Source organism: Megalobrama amblycephala, linkage group LG11 (genome assembly GCF_018812025.1).
Source record: "Megalobrama amblycephala isolate DHTTF-2021 linkage group LG11, ASM1881202v1, whole genome shotgun sequence".
NCBI classification, from domain to species: domain Eukaryota; kingdom Metazoa; phylum Chordata; class Actinopteri; order Cypriniformes; family Xenocyprididae; genus Megalobrama; species Megalobrama amblycephala.
In genome coordinates, this window is record NC_063054.1 from 24,916,322 (window position 1) to 24,932,279 (window position 15,958).

At 35.3% G+C, this 15,958-nt stretch overlaps 1 protein-coding gene across 1 annotated transcript in view; it reads left to right on the forward strand.

The window, feature by feature from the left end:
* gga1 (golgi-associated, gamma adaptin ear containing, ARF binding protein 1) overlaps positions 1-15,958 on the forward strand; it is a 41,782-nt gene that overhangs the window by 16,782 nt on the left and 9,042 nt on the right. Inside the window, exons 8-12 of the mRNA XM_048206926.1 lie at positions 9,355-9,492; positions 9,667-9,748; positions 9,859-9,969; positions 11,778-11,915; positions 13,045-13,115. Of these exons, the coding sequence (XP_048062883.1) occupies positions 9,355-9,492; positions 9,667-9,748; positions 9,859-9,969; positions 11,778-11,915; positions 13,045-13,115 (540 nt within the window). The remainder of the gene's footprint in view (positions 1-9,354; positions 9,493-9,666; positions 9,749-9,858; positions 9,970-11,777; positions 11,916-13,044; positions 13,116-15,958) is intronic.

Sequence of the window (15,958 nt, forward strand, 5' to 3'; positions counted from 1 at the left end):
GGCTCTCTGATGATCATCCGAATGAAATGTGCATTCTCTCTCTAAGCGCGTCCACGGAGATGATGAGAGTCAGTAATGTCAACTTCATCTTCGCAGCCGACACTGATTCAGAAAACATTAGTTTATTAATAAACAATTAAAATGTCTCCTTGCTGTTTTTGTCACTTTCATAATCATTACTTTTGCAGGCTTTTTATGGCAAGCTTTATTTAGCATTTTGCTTCGCAACACCCACAGGATGTGTTCGTTTTGGCGAGTCCATCGGACCCACTCTGACTATGGTTAAGATAAACATCGTCACTATTTTTAGTTAATTAATAAATATTGAAATAAATTGTAGATAGGACATTTGTACATTTTATTTTTTTTTAGTATTTTTTTATTATTATTATTATTATTATTTATTTATTTATTTTTTGTCCCTCTGTCTGGGCCCCATCCCGCCAATCGGGCCCTAGGCACGTGCCTAGTTTGCCTTTGCGTTAATCCGGCTCTGTGTGTGTGTGTTTGTGTGTAAAGACATTATTTTTTTATTATTTTACTTGAAAAAAACAAAAACAAAGACAAATAACTTGTTTTATTAAGAAACTGGAAAATTTGTTGAGTTTTTTTGTATTTTTGGTTTAAGGGAAAAACTTAAATTAGTTTATGCTTTAAAATTTGTTTCGAATGTGTGGACGGCCCCTAAAATACTCATTTTGGCTTTGTCTAAAACAACATTGAGGAAATTTTTATTTATTTGTATTTATTTTATTATTAAAAGGCCTAAGAAAAACCTCCATGATACAACATGTTTCACTCACTATTACAAGAAGATTTTTTTATTTTTATTTTTTACAAATAATAGCATAATTTATTGTTTCATTGGAAAAACCCAAAATATCAGAAAACAATGGAAGGGATCGCGCCGGCGCCTCCGTGGACAAGAGAAGTGTGTTGTTGTGCTTTGCATGAGACAGCTACAGTGGCAAGAAATATATGAAACAACCAAATAGAAAAATTGTAACTAATATGCAGAGCAATAGCCTACACCAGATGAACTGCGTGATGGGACATGCAAGACATGCTGAGTTGAACGGCGTTTCAGGGCCACTCATGCGAAACAAATAGGCTATTAAAGAATAATCACATACCCATGAATAAAATTACGATTTGTGATTTGTGTATGATGATTTGTGTACCAGGAGGCTATTTTCTATGATGATTCCGTATTTCTTTGAAATATGAAACTGTTATACTTGTTTTTGTTTGTTTGTATGTTTGTTTTTACATATTATGAGAGAAAAGAGTCCGATGTTTTTTATTCAATCTTTTTTCGTTTTTGGCTAAATATTTTACAAGTGTAAAGTTAGCAGGCTAAAAGTAAACATTTATTTAACCTTTTACTTGAAGACTTAAAGTAGGTTATTTAGGCTATTAAGCTTTTCTGATTCTTCATTCAGGCTAGTGAGTTCATGCCTATAATTTAATGTCTTACATTTTAAAAACCGAAGCAGCACAAACGAAAATTTCGCCGGCACAAACCAGCACAAACAAATGAGACTATTTTGGACAAATTTGGAGCATGTGGGGGGGCTGGGTGACCTGAAAATGACCTATAGCCTATATATATTTTTTTTATATATATATTTTAAAAACCAAAGCAGCACAAACGAAACTTTTTACCGGCACAAAAGATTTTGAGCGAATTTGGAGCATGTGGGGGGCACCGGTTTTAAGCAAACTGAATGTAAAAACATTTTTCGTTAGGCCTACTTTATATTTAAGATTAGCCTGTCATTGTTGCTTTTTTTAACGGCACAAACTGAGCACAAACGAACAGCACCATTTTGTAACGATTTAAGAAGACATGGGGTGGAAATTATTTGGTTTTTATTTTTTTATTTTTTTTTAAGTCAAAAAGTCATCATTTAGGGATTCTTTTAACGGCACAAACCGGCACAAATCGAGCACAAACGAACAATACCGGGTTGGAGCAATTTGGATGGCATGGGGGTGAGTTACACTGTTCATAATACATTTTTTCGTTATATTTAAGAAGAGGTCTTAGATACAGTGTTTGTTTTAACGGCACAAACCAGCACAAATCGAGCACAAACGAACGACGCCAGTTTCGTGCGATTTAGAGGAAGTGGGGTGGAGAATGACGTCACAGCTCCCGAATTAAATTTGTTATATCTGTGGAAGGAAAACAGTTACAGTGTTTGTTTTAACGGCACAAACCAGCACAAATCGAGCACAAACGAACGACACCAGTTTTGTGCGATTTAGAGGAAGTGGGGTGGAGAATGACGTCACAGCTCCCGAATTAAATTTGTTTTATCTGTGGAAGGAAAACAGTTACAGTGTTTGTTTTAACGGCACAAACCAGCACAAATCGAGCACAAACGAACGACACCAGTTTCGTGCGATTTAGAGGAAGTGGGGTGGAGAATGACGTCACAGCTCCCGAATTAAATTTGTTATATCTGTGGAAGGAAAACAGTTACAGTGTTTGTTTTAACGGCACAAACCAGCACAAATCGAGCACAAACGAATGGCACCGAAGCGATTTGAACGACATTGGGTGGAGAATGACGTCACACGACCAAAAAAATAATGCTTAATATCTCAAACACCAAACCAGCACAAACGTTCGTTTTTGCAGCACAAATCAGCACAAACGAATGACATAGTTTTGGGGATTATTTCGCTTTATGGGGTGCCAACTTCACGGAGGTCAGAAATAAAGATATTATGTGGTTTAAAACACTGCAGCTGTTAATACCTACATGACAACTGTTCTCTCAAGACAAACTTTGAAGTAGATCAACTGTAAGAAGTAAGGAAACCATGTCCCTTTTTATTCACAATCTCCTTGTCGCCGGCAGGTACAGCACTCATTTTCATGTATTTGTGTGTTCTGATTTCACGTGGCGATTGCGCAACTGAACTGCACAGCAACTTGTTTGCGTGTCACTCATAGCGCATCTGTTTGTGACCCAGGGATGGAGCAAGCTTGAGAGTTGTTGATGCAACCGAACTTCATGTCTGTTTACATTTTAACACATTTAAGTGAAGCTATATTGAGAGCTATATCGAACATTTTTTCTATCGTTATCGATTAAGATGTGCCGATAATAAATTGATACCATTTTATCGCCCGGGCCTACTTCACATTTAACTAAAGTAGCATTGTAATAGGGACCCGCAAGCAGAATCACTCTGTGTTGGAAAAAACGGAAACATAGTTGCCGTCCAAGTTGATGTTTATTAAAAAAAATAGAGTTAAAAAAAAAAAATAGGGTTAAGAGCACTGACTATGTTCTGACACATTTTACAGTGTCAGTTTTAAGGGGTGGGGTTTGTGATGGAGAGACCTCGAAGGAAGTTGTCTTCCATCACTGTTTTGTGTTCCTACTGTTCTTATGCATTTTAAGAATATTTACGTGGGGTTTGCTGGTTTATATTTCTTGTTTTAGCTGAGTGGGCATGGCCTTAATGGAAGCACAAAATTGTAGAGGAACACTCCTTATAGTTAATTTATGGAAATGTTTGTGCAAATGTATGTTTTGGGTTTATCTAGGGCTGCACGATATTGGAAAAAACTGACATTGATGACTTTTCATTTTTGGGTGAACTATCCCTTTTAATGACAGACAGCAGCAGGAAAATTAGGCTGCTGTCACTTTAAGACCTAATGCACGGATCCAATATAATGATATGCATCCTTTTCTCTTTCTTAATTGTTCACGTAAGCCCTAAGCGACTATGTTACTCGTAGAGATGGTCATTTTGGCCTAATTTTGCATGCATGTATCCATTCAAGCACAAATAAATTTGAAAGAGAGCTGAATTCTGTGTTTGCGTGCTGTGTGCGCACAGAAAACAGCATGCCAGTTCCGCATTGAGTTCTCTTTCACGATTTCTTGCACTCAAATGGTTTAAAATCACATGAATGTTTAAACTGATTGGACCTAAAACAAATGCAAATGATAAACTTTTACTTTATGATGATTTAAACTTTGCAGTTAATCCACACCATGATGCCTGGTCTGTACCTTGCATTACTCTCGATTTCGTTTTATTTTGTAGAAACCATGGAAACACCAAAGACGCTTTAATATATGTTTTATTAGACAGGTGACCAACTGTTTGGACAAGAAAACTAACCATTGTTATATATAGCTCAACACAGTAAGTCTTATTGTTTAAATCTTGTTTTCTTGATACACATGACCGGAAAAAGCAGAAGCGGTCATCTGCGGGATAATAAAAGCTCCACTGCTCTCGAGCCATTTGTTGAGCTTGTCTCTCATTAGCAGTCACTCCAGCGGCTTTCACCCTGCTTCATACTATAGTTATGTTAATAAATCTTTAATACATTAGCTCATCCATGAATATGATTTCTGCCTGAGTCCCATCTGATTCTTTTTTACTGTAGAATTGAAGACAGTTCTAGGCTGTAGAATTGAAGACAATACCTCCCTTGATTCCGCGAAATCAAGGCGTCATCAAGGCGTCATGAAGCTACGCCTTTGTTTTGAATAAGCGACCTCTAATGGTGAAAAATTACATATTGTGCCTTAAAGGTGCCCTAGAATTAAAAATTGAATTTATCTTGGCATAGTTGAATAACAAGAGTTCAGTACATGGAAATGACATACAGTGAGTCTAAGACTCCATTGCTTCCTCCTTCTTATATAAATCTCATTTGTTTAAAAGACCTCCGAAGAACAGGCGAATCTCAACATAACACTGACTGTTACGTAACAGTTGGGATCGTTAATATGTACGCCCCCAATATTTGCATATGCCAGCTCATGTTCAAGCCATTAGACAAGGGCAAAACGTCTGGATCTGCACAGCTGAATCATCAGACTAGGTAAGCAAGCAAGGACAATAGCGAAAAATGGCAGATGGAGCAATAATAACTGACATGATCTATGATCATGATATTTTTAGTGATATTTGTAAATTGTCTTTCTAAATGTTTCGTTAGCATTAGGCATGTGACGGTATCAAATTTTCATGTTGCGATTAATTGCTGAAGCTTTTATCACGGTATACGGTATTATCACGATGTTGAAATAAGTTGCAAAACAAGTGTTGTCATAGTATAACAGGTTTAAGAACTCTTTTTGTAATAACAAAAAGAACTCTGAATGTTTAAATACAATAATACAATACACAAAAAATATATAAAGTAAAATTTTCAAACAGATTATAATGCAAAAGAATTCATTCTTTTCTCATTATTTAATGCATTAACTAAGATTGAGCAATAGCTACATTTGTTACAGAAAGTATTAGTTTTTGTTAATGTTAGTTAAGAAATAGAATTGATTATTGTTAGTTTTCTCTCAGGTCCATTAAACAAGCTCTTTTGATTTTAGTAATGTTATTAAACAGCAAGTAAGAAATTAACATTAACTAAGAATATTTAATACTTTATAAGTATTTTCATCAGTTTGGTAATAATGAATTAAAATGTTAACTAATGAAGACATATGTTTCAAACTTTTTCTGAACAATACCAAATAATCAGAAAATTTCTAATAATTAGGGCATGAGGTAGTCCAGATTAAAATATAAGGTTTGAAAATAGACTTAAGTCTTCAAGTATTTGGTGATGAACAACATTGAGATTACAAAAAAATTAATGGCTGTTTGAAGCATTTTAAAGGGTGTGTCTCAATCAGTTCCCTAGCTCCTGAGCTCGTGAATCAGTATATCGTGTACACGAATTCGGGCACTGATAAGGACAGTAAAAGATGCTTGTTTACTACACATTGGGACACTTATGACTCTATTTCCGGCGACGTGACAACGTCCTCATTGTACGACATCACTACTGGTATTTATGAACAACAACAGAGCTGATATTTTCTGACATTACTTGTAATATTATTTAAAATACATTATGATTAATTATTTGCTTGTTACATATACGTGCAACATTTCAGCCGTGAATAAATTATAAATGTTAGCTAGATTATGTTCATTACCTGTCTAGCGATGTATGTTTATGCAGAAATATAATAAAATAACGGTTTGTATTTTTAAAAACATCTATCGCGTATCGTTATGTGTAGTGAGTTGGCTCACGTGATTCAAGTTTCGCGCTTCAGAACTTCCGTTAAGGGAGCATAGTGAGCATCGATGCTCCCTGGTTTTCACGGTGCATTGTGGGACTTTTCAGGGAGCGACCGTTTCAGTGCCCTGGAAGGATTCTGCGATTGAGACAGCCCTTAAAATGGCCGACTCCATGGTCAGTGCCCTGACTACTGAACTAGGGAGCTGATTGAGACACAGGGAAAAACTTAACTAGCGCAGTTGCTTTGTTTGCGCGGTTTCCGTGCATTCTGCTGTTCCATCAGCGCCCTCTGCTGTCAGAGAGTGAACGTGCACTTTCATTCAGCACGTCTCCTTCACTCGTTCCGCCATGTGCTTCTCATGTACTTTGGGTTTGTTTACATCTGAGCGCGTGTTCTTTTGACGCAGAATACAGCAATGCTTTGCATTTTATATGGTTGATGGGTAAAGTATTCTTAATTGCATTATAAAAAAATTAATAATTGGTAATAAATTATTATTTACGGTATTTTGAAATGCCCACAATAACAATATCATGCATATTCATTATCGCGATTTATCGCATTACCGAGTCTGGGAACGTGACGTCAGCAGCGTATTGCATTCTGGGACATTAGGTCACGGACAGTACAGTAGAGACTGGGAAATAGTGGAGGAAGATGTTAAAATGTATATTATACAGTTAAAAACATATTAGAATGGTGAACGCTGGCTGTGTTATGAACTATCAGCATATACTGACCAGCGTGGAAAACGGATGTGAAATGAAGCGCCATTTTGTCCCATTTTCGGGACATTCTAAAAAGCTTAATGTGGCGTAATGTAAGTAAACATCATACTAATAGCCCAGAATTTGAACGCAACGCGTTTAATTTCACGTTAAACGTTTTCCTCCCATAGAAACTATATGTAACAGTTACAGCAAAGCAGATGAGCCCAGAATATGAACAGAACCCGTCTTATTACACGTTAAGTCACTGTCCATTAAGCGTTTTCTTTATGGGAGGAAAATGCTTGTGTTAAATGTGTTGTGTTCATATTCTGGGCTCATCTGCTTTTCTGTAGTAAACGCCAAACTAATAAAGCATTAGTAAATTAAGCCACGTTAAGCTTTTTCACGTTAAGCATGTTATAATGTCCCTCATTTTCTGCCTTCCGGCTTAGAAACAATGGTGAAAGTGAAACTCAAATGAAAATAATTTTGACCAAAATGTGGCTTTGTCATTTGTATTTATTACAGATTCATAACTTCTGATCCGTTTGAATATGTACGTGCTCACGCCATGAATAATGTACGAAAACGCGTTTAGCAATGTCATTTGTGATATAGCTCATTGCGATCACGTGTTCATAAAGCAGCACATCTTTGATTCATTGTTAAGCTTCTCTCTGTAAGAAATCATTTATTTATTCCATTTAGGTCCACTAAAACTTACTTGGTGTAGCGATTCCACAATATAATTCATTTCAGAGCTGCATTACAGAGGGTCATTCTCTTATGTTATCCCTTGCTTTAACATGAAGAAATCAGGGCGATATGATGATATGCTGGCTGAGATCAATCTATATTGTGTTTATTATTTTATCTGGCAGATTGGTGCCACTTAGTTATTAAAAACTGAAATAGAGAAATCTCTTTTGTCCTGTGTGTGGTCCGATAGAAGGCGTCAGTATGATTTCTATGTGTGTGTATATCGTGTCCTGGCCACACAACTGAGCGATCGAATGAACACAAGAGATTCAAATATTAGCCCATTTATTCTCAGCAAGTACAAGCAGCTCTCTAAAAAAATAATGTAAATAAAGTCGTTTTTTCATCTGGTGATTTGTATTTATTGTCATTGTACGCTCCTGAGCATGACCTAAAACATGGCGGCGACTACCCAGAATGCAACGCGCAGTGACGTAGTTTGCCAAGCTCTATAGGCACAAGTCTAGTTAGCATGTTGCTAATGTACTGTTAAATGTGGTTAAAGTTACCATCGTTTATTACTGTATTCACGGAGACAAGTCAATTTAAGGAAGGAATCGGTGCATATATAATTATGGCTCAAAAATAGGCAGTTAAAAAAATTAATAAAAAAAATCTATGGGGTATTTTGAGCTGAAACTTCACAGACACATTCAGGGGACACCTTAGACTTATATTACATCTTTTAAAAAGACGTTCTACGGCACCTTTAAGCATCTTATGTATTTATTTATTAATCATATGATGAGCAAGAGTTAACATAAAAAAAATGGTATATTCCAATTGGTAAGGGTGGGAAAGATGGCTGTCACTAGTTGCAAGGGACTAGAGGACGAATTGTGTTTTTAGTGTAAATTTGAGCAAGGTTATTGTAGCGCTGATTGACTGCAGCAAAACTCCAGCCTCAATTGCTGAAGAGGGGAGTTGCTACAGTTTTTAGTACCTAGCAGTTCTAGTTTTTAGACAGTTTTTATTAATAACCTTTTATTTATGCTCTTAACCATATTTATTCGTACATGCTTGTAATAAACATCTTTTTGGACGTCAACATCGCTCCCATGTTTACATCTAGGTGTGATTCTTCTTGTGACTGCTTTGGGTACCTATCACAAACATCTTTTATGTTTTTCTAGTATGGTGGAAATTTTATCATCGAAGGTCAGCAACAAAAGTATTGGTACCTAAAGTTAGAAAGCCCATAAAGCAATGAACTCAAAATAATACATTATCATTGTTAATAAATTATAACAATAAATATCATATATTTAAGCATGTCATTTAAGCAAGTTTCATCCTTTTTCATTGTCTGCGCTGTTTCTCTTGGGAAGTTATTACAGATAAAAATGTCTTTATTTATGTTTAAACTAGAGTTGTAGGTATCTTTTAGCCCCTCAGCCAAGCGCTCATCAATGCAGGTTTCTATTGTTGTAGTTTGTTTCCAGTAGTTTTTTGTTGTTGTTCTTTGGTCTTATTGTTTTTTTTTTTTTACTATGAAACAATAGGCTTGGCCATGTGTTAGCTGAGCGTATTTAGTCAAATATGGTATACGTAATATGGTATTGGGGTATGCGTGTTTAGACAAATCTGACTGAGCTTACTAGGCTGATGATGAAATCTGCGTCATACACACTTTGTGCATACCCTAGCATACACATAAAAAGGGAAGTATACTTTTGATAATTGTATTTTTTTCAAATGTTGAAAGAGTGATTCTGTAATCATTGCTTTTTTATTGCACAGTACCTTTTTTGAGCTTTTGTGTAAGCTCTGAGGATCTGCTCTATGTAATGCATACAGTGTGCTTTCAGGATCAGAAGCGTATGGAGAAGGTGTCGAAAAGGGTGAATGCTATTCAGGAAGTAAAGGAGAGTGTTGGGCTTCTCACACAGCTACTGGGAGATTACAGCAAAGAGAGCAGCTCACATAGTAACGAGGAGCTCATTAAGGTCTGTAACACACCAGCACAACCACACACATACCAGCAAAACAGCCTCAAGTCACACTCCTGAAATGGCATTGGTGACTATTGTCACTCAACGCAATCAGCAGGAAAGACATTTTTTATTGAATATTTACTCTATGTTAAATAGTGCTGTATGGTCTTTGTTGTGTCTTTGTAGGATCTCTACCAGCGCTGTGAGAAAATGAGACCCACTCTGTTCAGACTGGCAAGTGATACTGAGGATAACGATGAAGCTCTTGGTAAGGCATACAGGTTGAAAGGCAAAACCTATAATATCACAAATGGAGCCCTTGAGTTGATGAATAGAGTCAATTTCTGACACTGTCTTTGTTTATGTGTTTGTCTGCAGCTGAGATCTTACAGGCGAATGACAGCTTAACACAGGTGATCAATCTGTACAGGCAGCTAGTGAAGGGGGAAGAGGTGAATGGAGACACCAGCAATACAGCCGGACTCCCAGGTACAGCACAGACGTCAGCCATGAGCTTAGTCATGTCTAGAGATGTTTAGCCTCATAGAAATAGTCATAAAGGATTGTTAAAGGGGTACTTCACTGCTGGCAAAATAGGCTTTCAATAAAACTTGTCTGCTTATGCAGTAGAAAGGCAAAATGTCATTTTGAAATCTGTGCTACCTAAATCGAGAAAACAATGAAAAAAGGCTGTTCCTATTTGCCAAATAGGTAGGAAAACTTCAACACCCATAATGCACTGGCATGTTGCCGTCCAAGGCCACTCCCTCCAGTCTGCTATAGATAGGCTTGACCAGATTCAAATATTGCTTCGCTTTAGTAGGAAATACTTCTAAGTAAACTTTTAGTCATAATGTTATCGACTTGTGTGGTTCACGGGCACAAGTATTCAAAGAGTAAACGTTTAGCAGGAGAGAGTTACTTTCGGTTTCCATTGATGGTTCCAGTTTGTTGTAGACAGTGGCTAAAGGCTGCAAAGAATCATAAATACAAAGAGAACGCCGCCATGGAAAATCTGAAAAAACTATCTGTAGTCAACATTTCAAAACCCCCAAAGCAAAACACTGTTGCGTACAGGTAAGAAAGCTGTTGCCATAAGCGTTCCATTTTTACCGTAATGCTGTTTAGAGAGTACACAAAGTACGATACAACTTTCAACATACCCTTACAATAACTGCTCTGTCAGTAACCCACTGTTGATCCTACTGATGCTACTGGTGGGGATGAAAAAATGCTGAAGTATAATCTGTATTCACAAAAGCCCTAGAACTGTCAAAAGACCACCAGATGATCCATTTTAATTTACACATACTACCGACATTGTAACAATTTAAAGCGGGTTCGCAATCAGCAGTGTTACACTTTAAGGGGTTAGTTCACCCTAAAATGAAAATTCTGTCATTAATTACTCATCCTCATGTTGTTCCAAACCTGTTAGACTTTCATTCATCTTCAGAACACAAATGAAGATCTTTTTGATGACAGAATGCTGTCAGGTTTCCTTCCATTGACTGCCTTTGTAACTACCACTTTGACACTTCAAAAACTTCATAAATTGATCAGAAAACTAATCCATATGAATTGAGCGGTTTAGTCAAAATTTTCTGAAGAGAATCGATCGCTTTATATGATGAACAGATTTAATTTTAGGCTTTTACTGGCATGTAAACATTGATCAGCGAACATAAGCAGAAGCTCAGCCTAACATGAATAACGCACAAGAACATACCTCTTCCTTAAGCTCAAACGTGCTGCATAACACATGAGAATGAACCACATTAATTACGCCATACGTTTGAGCTTCCAAAAGAGGTATGTTCTTTTGCGTTATTCAGTTGAGCTTCTGCTTATGTTTGCCGATCAATGTTTACATGCCAGTAAAAGCCTAAATTAAATCTATTCATCATAACAAGTGATCGATTCTCTTCAGAAAATTTGGACTAAACTGCTTGATTCGTATGGATTAGTTTTCTGATCTTTTATTACGTTTTTGAAGCGTCAAAGTGGTAGTTACAAAGGAAGTGTATGGAAGGAAATCTGACAGCATTCTGTCATCAAAAAGATCTTCATTTGTCTTCTGAAGACAAGAGGAAGTCTTACGGGTTTGGAATGACATGTGGGTGAGTAATTAATGACAGAATTTTCATTTTGGGGTGAACTAACCCTTTAATGGAGTGTCTCAGTTTGCTGTGAACCTTGTTCTATGGTTTTTATAAATTATTGTGAATAGAGTACCCACTAATGGTTATTTCCTGCACTATTTCTAAAGTGTGATTGGATACTCTTGGTGTTCATAGGCAGCAGTACCGCTTTGTTGGACCTGACAGGACTGGACACTTCCCTTTCGGCTCAGTCTTTCTCTGAATTTCCCTCTCAGACACCATCTTCACATGAGCTGGGCATTAGCCTTCTGGATGATGAGCTCATGTCCCTGGGTAAGAAATTTGTGAGGACACTTTGCCATGTACTGTATTCTGTATTCTTGTGAATTGAGGCATATGAAGGATTGCATGAAAAGTGGGTGGACTTAACCCTAAAATGCATGACCCAAAAAAACCTAAATGAATGCATAAAAAGGTCAAAATTACCTGTCCTGGATTTCAGTAGTTTTCTTTTAAGAAAAGCCTTTTTTGTTTTTATTGTCAGTGTAATGAAATCATTTAAGAAATGTAGAAGAGTACACACCCTGGCTACACAGTTTCTCAGAAAAATAATCACAGGTACAGCTGCCACAATTACCTAATCATGAAAAGTATTGATTACAGCATTACACCGCGTTCCAAATTATTATGCAAGTGACATATCAGTAAGATTTCAGAAGAATAAACATTCAGATTTTAGTTTTTCTAAGAAAATGTATGTTTGTTTATTTATAATAATGTGGAACAACCTCTAAGTAGGGTTTCCATAGACCTGGCAAATTATTTTGTCTGAGATTGATACCAGTTATCTAAAAAGACATGGATAAATAAACAAACATTTTCTTAGAAAAACTAAAACTAATTGTTTATTCTACTGAAATCTTACTGATATGTCACTTGCATAATAATTTGGAACGCAGTGTATATTTATATTTACCCCCATTGCATCTAAGGTTACTAATTACAATGTGTTTTTAGCACAGCTATGTCTGTTGAGTGCATGAATGCAGTGGCCAATTAGAGGTGTGTAGAGGAATCACTGCAGAGAGGAAATCCACTTAAAATGATCTTTGTTCAGCACAAGCTCACTTCTCTCATTATGACAAAGTATAGACACAATGTAAATAAGAGATTCATTAGCATTTTTGTCAGAGTGCGAAACTCAGTGACCTGTGCTGAAATATAGCGATAATAAAGAGAGCACTCTGCTTGTTTTCTTTACATGATATATTCGCAATTTGAATAAAACAAAATGCAGCTAGCCAGAATCAATACGACGAAACAACACAGATCCTGTGTGAACGGGCCTGGGAGCAGCACAGTTATGATACATCATAATTTTACATTATTTCTCTCAATACAGTAAGTGCAGTAACAAGAGCATGTGTGACTTAACATGCTTATGTTTGTAACTCTGTTTCAGGCTTGACTGAAGTCAATTCTAACCTGGCACATTCCCAATCTGGAGATGCTATGACGTGGAATACTTTTCAGGTGTGCACGAGTTGACTAATTTATCTAGATTTGTTTTTTAATTGTTGTTGTGGGCCGGTACACAAGCAGTATGAAGTGCTATTCTAATGACAGTACCAGGAATTATTTATTGTACCTACAGGACTTAAACATGGAATATTTTGGGTGAATTTTCTGCATCATTACTCCAGATTCAGTGTCACATGATCTTTCAGAAATCATTCTAATATGCTGATTTGGTGTTTAGGTAACATTTGTTATTATCATTATTGAAAACATTTGTGCTCCTTAACATTTTTGTGGAAATGGTGATACTTTTTCAGGATTAGTTGATGAATAGAAAGTTCAATGAACAGTATTTATTTGCATTTTTTAAATTCATTTATTACATTTATTAAAGCATTTATTAAATAGAAATACCATTATAACATTATAAATGTCTTCACAGTCACTTTTGATCAATTTAATGCATCCTTGAGGAATAAAAGTATTAATTTATTTTATTTTTTTTATTTTATTAGTTTATTTAACAGGGACAATGCAGTATAACATTGCTACAATTTCAAGCAGCTTTTGGAGCTTTTGGCTTTTCAAGCGATGCTCCACATACAGGCTTCTAGCCGAAGGCTAATTTGCAGCCCCAGTCCCTGGTTAGGCTTTTTTAACAAGAGTTAAACAATAATCACAAAAAATAAATAAATAAATAAAAAATTTAACATTAATAAAAAATAAAACAAAAGCCTGTGATACTGTGCATGACCATCAGTGTTCACAAACCTGCAGTTGTTTGAACCACTTTTTAAAGTTTCTTTGAAAAATGTTAAACTCTGTTTGCATTTTCAGTTCAGCTGGCAGGCTGTTTCAAAGCAGTGTACCTTGAACTGAAAATGTGGATTGTGCAAATTTAGTTTTTCTCTTTGCTATTGTGCAATTTTGATTAGTTGCACCTCTTGTAGTACTCTGTTTTGATATTAATTGGCATATAATTTCTGGAGCAGATTTCTCTCTCTTTCTTTTAATCTTACCACAAATGTTTGAATGGTATCATTGTTTCCACAAAAATGTTAAGTAGCAAAAACTGTTTTTGACATTGATAATAATAAATGTTTTTTGAGCAGCAAATCATCATATTAGAATGATTTCTGAAGGATCATGTGGCACTAAAGACTGAAGTAATGATGCTAAAAATTCAGCTGTCATCACAGGAATGAATTACATTTTTAAATGTATTAAAATAGAAAACAATTATTTTTAAATTGTAATACATTTTTCACAGTATTCTTTCAAAAACATAAATTGTATTGTTTCCAAACTTTTGACAGGTATTGTGCCAGTTTATAATGTTTACTCAGCCTCACACAGCTGTGGCACATCATGTCAAAAAAAAAGGGCACCATTTCAGAACCATCTTATTATTATATCACAACAAGCTTACATTATACACTGTGTCTTTTAGTAAAAAATATATATAGGCAGTGCGTGTAAACAAAAAAAGTATAACAGAAGCATTTAATCTAATGCAGAAGAAACAAAAAATCGCTAGTAGACCCCAGTTAATGTACAATACAAAACATAAATAAACACTGACCATAATCTGTAATAGTATTCGTGTTTATATTGTTTCACATGTTCTTGTTGATAAAACATCCATGTATACACATTTTTGGGTGAAAGTTGCCGGTAACACTTTATAATAACTGCACATTATGAAGCATTAGTTAAGCATTAGTTTATAGTTAATTCATCACTTATAAAGCATTAAAAGACATTAGTAAGTAGTTTATAAATACAGCTATAATTGCTTTATTCTTGATTTATAAGCATATCTATAATGAGTTTAATAATTGTATTTTCATACTTTATTAATAATCAATTTATCATTTCTAAATTAAGTATTACATTATTTCCAAACCAGTTATTAAGGAGTTGTCAGTAGTTCATTTAGGAAGTGTAAGTAAATGATTAATAAACTATTTAAACATTCATTTATACATCTTATTATTTAGACATATAGTAATATTTACTAAGTGTGTTAGTAAATGTTTTATTAACACATATTCCTACTGCAATTCATAATTAATTAAGGTCATTATAAAACATTTAGAAGTGGTCAGTTAACTATTTTTGTGAGCTCATCTAAAGTGAGGACTATTTATGCTTTGTAAAGCTTTTATAAATGAGATTTAAAGGTTCAGTGGTCTTCTGCACTGCTGTTCTCTATAATGTTTTAAAGTTAGTACTGAGGTAGTTTTGACACTAGGAATATGTGTTAATAAAGCATTTATTAACACACTAAGTAACTAATACTATATGTCTAAATAATAAGATGCATAAATGTACATTTAAATATTTTATTAATCATTTACTTACACTTCCTAAATGATCTTATGAACCACTGACAACTCCTAAATAACTGGTTTGTGAATAATGTAATACATAATTTACAAATGATAAATTGATCATTAATAAAGTATGAAAATACAATTATTAAACTCATTATAGATATGATTATAAATCAAGAACAAAGCATTTATAGCTGTATTTATAAACGGCTTACTAATGTCTATTAATGTTTTATAAATGATGAATTGACTATTTACTAATGCTTAACTAATGCTTCATAGCGTGAGTTATTCTAAAGTGTTACCAAGTTGCCTTCTTAAGGCTAATTCACACTGCTCTGACAGAAACAAACCAATGCTGACAGTCAATGGATTGCAGTACGTTACCTCATTCCAAGACCCGACAAATGCTGATTCAACATGTTCAACTTGTGAAAACAAGCTCTGACCGATGCCAACAGAGGTAACACTGATCCGATAACCCAGTGGACATGTCTGTTGCAGCTGCCGCCGTGTATGCTA